The sequence below is a fragment of the Rattus norvegicus genome, chromosome X, assembly GCF_036323735.1.
Source record: "Rattus norvegicus strain BN/NHsdMcwi chromosome X, GRCr8, whole genome shotgun sequence".
Classification (NCBI taxonomy): Eukaryota; Metazoa; Chordata; class Mammalia; order Rodentia; family Muridae; genus Rattus; species Rattus norvegicus.
This window is the reverse complement of record NC_086039.1, coordinates 24,059,518-24,066,680: the sequence shown is the minus strand read 5'-3', so window position 1 is coordinate 24,066,680 and position 7,163 is coordinate 24,059,518. Positions and strand designations below refer to the sequence as shown.

At 41.4% G+C, this 7,163-nt stretch overlaps 1 protein-coding gene across 13 annotated transcripts in view; it reads right to left on the bottom strand.

Annotated features, from left to right (window-relative positions):
* Positions 1 to 207: 207 nt before the first annotated feature.
* Positions 208 to 7,163, bottom strand: part of Phf8 (PHD finger protein 8) — a 99,348-nt gene continuing 92,392 nt past the window's right edge. For 10 of the 13 annotated variants that reach the window (XM_063280065.1, XM_006256792.4, XM_039099808.2 and 7 more), the window contains 2 exons: positions 3,588 to 3,924; positions 208 to 2,729 (listed from right to left, as the gene is read on the bottom strand). In XM_063280065.1, coding sequence (XP_063136135.1) covers positions 2,641 to 2,729; positions 3,588 to 3,924 — 426 coding nt within the window. In that variant the 3' untranslated portion in view covers positions 208 to 2,640. The remainder of the gene's footprint in view (positions 2,730 to 3,587; positions 3,925 to 7,163) is intronic. The other 3 variants (XM_063280067.1, XM_063280066.1, NM_001108253.1) reach the window with 2 other exon arrangements.

The window sequence follows — 7,163 nt, the reverse complement described above, 5'->3', positions numbered from 1 at the left end:
TTACTATGCCCTTGAGGACAGGATCCTGTCAAATTCATATCTCAGATATAATGTTGGGAAATAACCAGGGAAAGACCACTTATAAACTGCTGAGTGATACTCAAGACTTTGTGAACCCTGAACCTTTTCAGCACCACCCCCACCTCCACCCCCACCCCAACCACCCTCACACCCACCCCCCACCAATAATAATGTCAAGCAACAAAATTGCCAAGATAAATCACTTTTATCTCTACAGGAAAGGGAGATCTAAAAAATATATAAATTACATTAGTAACACAACATAAGAAAAAACAAGGGGAACAAACAACAGAGAAATCTGGATGAGGCTACTCTAACCTATTTATAAAAAGGCCCTGCATCAGAAATCACAATCCTACCCACTTCTAAAAATATATTTAGACATGTACAGAAGCGGTGGGTTTGTTTTTAAATTGTTTGCTTTTTTGTAAAAATATATTAAAGGTGAATAGAAATCCTCTCTGCCCTCTTATCCTACCCCAGCTCTCTGCTGGGGTTTGCAGATCAGAGGTAACTATCTCACCATGTCTAAACCTTGGTTATTCCCAACTCCTCTCCACCTCACTTCACTTAGAACCTGAAACATAAAAACAAAACAAACAAAACAACAACAACAGCAACAACAACAACAACAACAACAACAACACACTAGCTTCTTTGGAAAAGCATAACTTTGAGGGTAAACTTGCTTTTCATTGGAAACAACACAAAATAACAGGAGACTCTGAGAACCCAACTAAACTAAACAAACCCCATTAGAGGGTGGGTTTCAGCTCCACAGAACCTTCTAACAAAGAAACAGAGGGAAAAGAGGCCTGGAATGGGTAGGGAGAGGGTGCTAGCAATTAGCTGCCTTTGAAAGATCAAGAGGGAGTTTTAATAGGTGTAAGGGCTAGGGACCTGTTTTTGGTGACAACAGTCAGCCTTTAGTCAGGAAGTTGCCCATACAGGGTCAGAAGCTTCCCCTGCTTTCCCCTTACTTCCCCACTGCTGCCCTGAAATCTCCAAGATGAGCAAAGCTGAGTAGAAAGGAGGGGAGTAGGGACCTCACGTGCTAAAGGGGAGGTAGCCAGGCCTTTTGCCTTTGGTGTGACTAAAGGAGGACTGCTTGGCCCCTGGGGGTCCCCAAGGTAGAAAAAGCAAATATTCTAAAGTACCCTCCCCCATTCCAACAAGGATGGAGGGTATAGATATATCTATAGAAAAAAGAAAGATAAGCCACAAACATAAAAGATAACACAGAGGCCTCACAAATTCCCTGTGGTCTGCATCATAGCTGTTAAATTCCCCAGAAGCCCTAGGCAAGCTGGGATGAGGACGAGTGGAAGGTAGAGGACACTCCCACTTGGGCAGTGCCAAAACGGGTTGTTCAGAAGGGGCAGTCTCCATCAAGTCCAAATTGCCAGTAAGGCAAGACAAGAGGGAGGTGGGGGACACTCTCTAGAAAATAGTGACAATCACAAAGGAGAGAAAAGTGGATCCGAATATCTGCTACTTCACAGATGGGCATCGTTTCTAACTTCAGACTTGAATAGCCTATCTGCACTATGCTTGACTGTTGGCCTGTGGTCTGAAAGTGAAAAGTCCCAGCGGTGAAGATCTTAGTCCTGAAATCTTCTTTAGACTAAGCTCAGATGGGAAAAGAAACATGGAAGTTCCTGATAATGACCTGCAGGGTTAGGTTGTTTCACCACACCCTCTTCAGAAGGTCCAGGCTGTGCTTTGTGGTACAGTTGGGGTGGTAGGAGCAGGCCAGAGCCAGAGTTATCAGTGTGGCTGGTACTTCAGATTTCTAGGAGGTGAGTTTGTACCTGCTGGAACCCAGTTATAGCTAAGGGGATAATGTTCTACAGGGCCTCAAAAATACAGGCAAATTCCTGAAGATCATCATAGGGGCTTCATGTGCAGTCAGACAAAAGTAGTTTCCTCTGGTAGGCTAGGCCAACAACCATGGTCAAAGGCTTGGGTATCTGTTTCTTCTTCCACCTCAAAAAGCCCCCCAACCCCAAAAGACAGTCAGCTTTTCTAGGCCAGCTCTGGAGATGGCCTGTAAGGGTCATAAAGACCCTTTTCATTTTTGTTATGAAAAGAGGTAAAAGGAGATAAAGACCACAACCTTCTATAAGGAACAAGACTGAAGGTAGGGTATATCCACTGGTTGTGAGGAAGGGGTAGGAATGGGTGGAGGTGGGCAGGCTTAGAGACAGGGCTAAATGTGCCGAAAATGTTGAGCACTGGGCCTCTCAATCCATGGCTGAGGAAACTGAAGGGCCCAGACTCCCTTTATGCTGCTCCTCATCATTCCTTCCATATGGAGGAGTGGTGGAAAAGTACAAAGACAAGGTGTAAGTGAAATATGTGGGTGGAACAGGAAAAGTTCTTGTCAGTTGGAAACTTCTCCCATTTACCTGCTACTTATGGGTATGGAAAGAGAAGGTAGGATACTCATAGGGGAAGTGGGAAAGGGAGTTGGGGATAGTCCGTGCCTTTGGTCAGTCCCAAGAAAGCAGGACAATGCACCTTGTCCGGGGCTCATAGGATCCAGGAGTGCCCCGAGTTGACAACGAAGAAGGCAATGGGGGTGAAGGGATGAAGGAGTAGGACATGACGGGGCTTGTCTCACAGAAGTAACTTGCCATTTCTGTGGATTTTCAGGATGCGGCCGAGTCTTTGCTTTGCTGTGGCCAGGCCCTTTTTCGGACGCTTTCCTGTAAGGAAGGGCCAAAGTAAGTAGAGCCTTTATGAGCAACTTAACACTAACTGCTACTGTGCCACACTTCGTGCTTTGTTTTTCTCTCTCAACAAAGCTCTTCATCCTTACACCATATCAGTCAAGGAACCCTCCTTAACCACTTCTATTCAGTGCCACATGCTTGGCTAATCCTTCTCCGATTCTGGGTATTTTTCTATCACTGACTTCGGGTTCAATCACTTTCCTTAGAAAATTCTGTATAGAGGTCAATATGCTTCTATATCATTTGTGTTATCCTGATCACCAGGGTTAGTGACTAGTGTTCTGTGTCCCTGAGAATGCCACGCTCAAGGATTCATTTCATTAGAAACCCCCATTCTAGTCAATCCTTAACATCACACCAAGCTCAGTATCCTTGAAGTACATCTATCCATACTACGGATTGGGGTCTGGCCAATGGGAATAAAAGGAGGGATTGAATGCATCTTTCTATCTTCCCACATCAAATCACTTCTCACATCCTACATTTGTATAACTATTCTTTCCATTTATCATCTCTCTATTACTCTGACCAGCTATCACACAGTTGTGTTTCTTCAGTCAATTTTGAATCTATGGGTGTATAGACTACTAACTTCTAATCCATCCTCAACTATGACCACCAGAAGAAATCTTTCAAATCTAAATCTACTATTACTTTTATTTAAATTCAGTTAATTGCCTCTTCATGGTCTATTGAGCTGTAGGTATTGGAAGGACAATATCCAAGTACCTCAAGTTTGGCTTCCTGGTATTCTCATCTATTAGAGCACTTAAAATTTAGATCAGGGAGCTTTTAAAAGCTCTCATTTTAATCCTCTTTTGGGTCATGTACCTTGTCCTGCCTGACTGCTCTGGGAACCAACTGAAGGGCGCCGCTGGGTGAGGAAGACTCCAGGGGCCATAGGTGTGGTGCTGCGATTTGCCTGAGCCATGCCAAAGGCATTGGGACGAGCAGTGTACTCATGGTCAGCAAGACTTCCTGACAGAGCCTCTTGTTTAGGCTCAGGAGGTGGCTGGGGTGAGGAGGAGGTGACAGGCTGGGGTGTAGTAGCCAGTGTTGGTGCAGGCATTGTCATGGTGGTATTGGAATCTTGAGGGCGAGGCTGTTCTACCTCCTTCAGCAAAGGCTTCTTCTTGATATATTTCTTCTTTTGGGCCTTTTGCAGCTCCTGAAATACAAGCCAAGTTGGTAGGGAGATTAAAGAGCAAGGAAAAAAAAGAAAAAGAAAGAAAAAGAAAATTTTCCAGAAAGTATGAAAACAATGGTGAATATGTTTCTGTATCCTGCCCCTTTCACCCATTCATTCTAAGTCCACCTTGTATGGGCACACAATAGAGGCCTTCCAACAACCACAGTGATTTCTTTGACATCATTCATCCTTAGCTCATCACCACCAATTAATATTAAAATGTCATGAGAACTGTAAATGATTTTGAAGACTTGGATTTTGGTGAACTATGGGCATTCCTAATAACTAAATTTACCCCAGCAGCTTAGGCACATTGCTTACTATATTCTTAGAAAAGTCCTAAGTGTATGTGAGGGGAACCTCTTCATTTTTACAAATAAAAAATGAAGTGCAAGGATAATAAGTAATTTAAACACAAATCCTAATGGAAAAGCAGTCAGATCTAGTATCTAACCATCTTACAAATCTTCTCAAAATGAATGGAGAATAAATAAAGTGTTAGCACTGGAATAAGGTAAATGTGAGTACAAACCCAGGCTTCTATTTCCTAAATTAGATGACTTTAGTTAAAGTTACTAACCTTTCTGAATCTCTGCTGCCTTGTCTGCAAATGGGTAAAGTAATAACTGCTTTTCAGAATTGTTAGAAAGCTTAAATGACATAAAAAATATATATCATGTGAAAGGAACTCAGAAAAGTAGTTAATTATTATTCTCTATTTGTTATAATAGATTTTTTCATTTTGCTGATCTTTTTCTTGCACCAGAAGACTTGACAGTCTTGTTTGAAGTCATTGAATCTAATATCTCAGTTTGTACAGACACATATGAAGTTGTGTCACTTCTGGCCATCTTGTATTTCATCCACTTACTGCTGTATGGCTCTACTATCTACTGTGTAGTAGGTATCTAGACAATGGCCATGTGGAGCCCTGAGCATGTGGTGCTGACAGCATGCAAATGAGTTTACTTTATGAAATGCCACCACACACCAGCCACACATACCAACTCCATGACTATATTCCTTAGCCTTCTCATGGCAGTAAAACCCTGGACCTTCAGAAGATTTGTTAGGCCATGGCTACCAGAGAAATTTCTGAGGAATAAGAATTATTAGTAATACATGCAAGCACTGCTCCTAATCACTCATTTAATAATTTTAAGAATGAGAATTAAGAACTATATTCCCGTTCTAAGGATAAAGAAACTTTATATTTACCTGTTTTGTTTTCCTTTTTCAAAAATGAGCATTGATATTTTGCCTGCATGTGTGTGTATATGAGGGTGCCTGATCCCCTAGAACTGGAGTTAGACAGTTGTGAGCTGACACATGGGAGCTGAGAACTGTACCTGGGTCCTCTGCAAGAGCAGCAAGTGCTCTTAACTGCTGAGTCACCTCTCCATCCATAAGTTATTTTCCTAAGATTACAGATATAATGAAGTTTCAAGCTGAGATGCAGACTCTGGTTTCAGAATCTGTTCTGTTCAGCCACACCCTTAGCAGGAATCTTGTCTCACCAATATTAAGAATGAATTCTGGCTAGGCAGTGGTGGTGTATGCCTTTAGTCACAGTACTTGGGAGACAGAGGCAGGTGGATCTCTGAGTTTAACGTCAGCCTTATCTACAGAGAGAATTCCAGAATAGCCAGGGATACACAGAGAAACTGTGTCTTGAAAAACAAAACAAAACAAAACAGAATGAATTCTGTTCCCCTGTTCTCTAGTCTAACTCCATAAATTATGTCTTCATATCTAGACTAGCTTAAAATTCCCTACCCTTGGTGCTAATCTCTTTTGCATGTAAGTAAGTGGCGAGTGGATAAACTTATGATGGGAACACTTTCCGCCTTGCCAAGTTCTTTATTGAAAAAGCTGCTATGAAACTCCCAACCAATTTCAAACTTTCATGGTATTCTACTTTGTGGCTACCTCGACAACCCATAATGATAAAGACTGAAGGTGAAAATGTCTTTAAGTCTTACTTTATATCAAGTGTTATTCTTAGGAAGACACACACACACACACACACACACACACACACACACAAACACACAAACACACAAACACACACCACACACCACCCTTCATTTAATCTTAATCAAAGTTACTAAAATAACTGTGAAAAAGAGAAATTAAAATTATATAAAGCCAGTTATAGCTGTTCCAGAATGTTAGTACACATGCCATGACTGTTGAGGTCAGAGGACAATTTGCAGGAGTAGGTTCTATTCTTCTACCCTGAAGGTTCTGGAGTCACACTCAGGCCACAATGCTTGGTAGCCTAAGCAGATATATCTTTCAGGCCCTAGAATCCACTTTTGTTTTGCTTTGTTTTGCTTTGTTTTGTTTTGTTTTGTTTTGAGACAGTGCTTCTTTGTGTAGACCTGGCTATCTTAGAACTCACTCTGTAGACCAGGCTGGCATCAAACTCAGATATCTGCCTGCCTCTGCTTCCTGACTGCTGGGATTAAAGGCCTGAGCCACCAGTGACTGGCAAGAATCTACTTCATAACTTTACTTATACTCATCTTCTAATATGAAGTTTCCAATCCAGAAAAATCTCATTAATTCTTGCATTCCAACACTGATTTATCATGTGTCATTATTAAAATGAGGATACCAAGTTAAAATAAATACATCCAAAGAGTTTAAAATATCCTTATAATTTTAAGTACCATGTGATAATGCTATAGAGAAGTACAGATGAAGATCAAAGAAATTAGGTGGTAGTAGGTAATGTGAATGGGCAAACGGAATGGCTTCATGCAAATAAAGGCATGAGGCAATTGGTGCATGGGGTAAATCATGAACACTGTAGTGGGTATGGCTGGCATAAACGATAGATATTGGAGTATAGTCAGATTAGAGAGAAGTCCCTGTAGACCGAAGAGGGCTTTATGAGTTCTAGCAAGGAGTAATATTTTCCTAGAATCCTTCCTTGTTCCCCCATGCATGTACACACAAAATAGCCTCTAATACTTCCCCCAACTTTAAAGGCTCTTCTTAGAAGTATTTCCATTATCCCAAATAGTACTTACTCCCTAGAAAGTACTAAGAATAGTTTTTACATTTTCATCTGTTTGTTTAAAGCAATAGAAAGCCTTTATTTAGAAGTTACATCTTATGTGGCACTGATGAATGGCAGGAAGTTTTAGTCGAAGAAAAGTCACTTGATCTCGATTGGTCTGCTTGATCTCTGTTAGCTCCAAATAATAGTC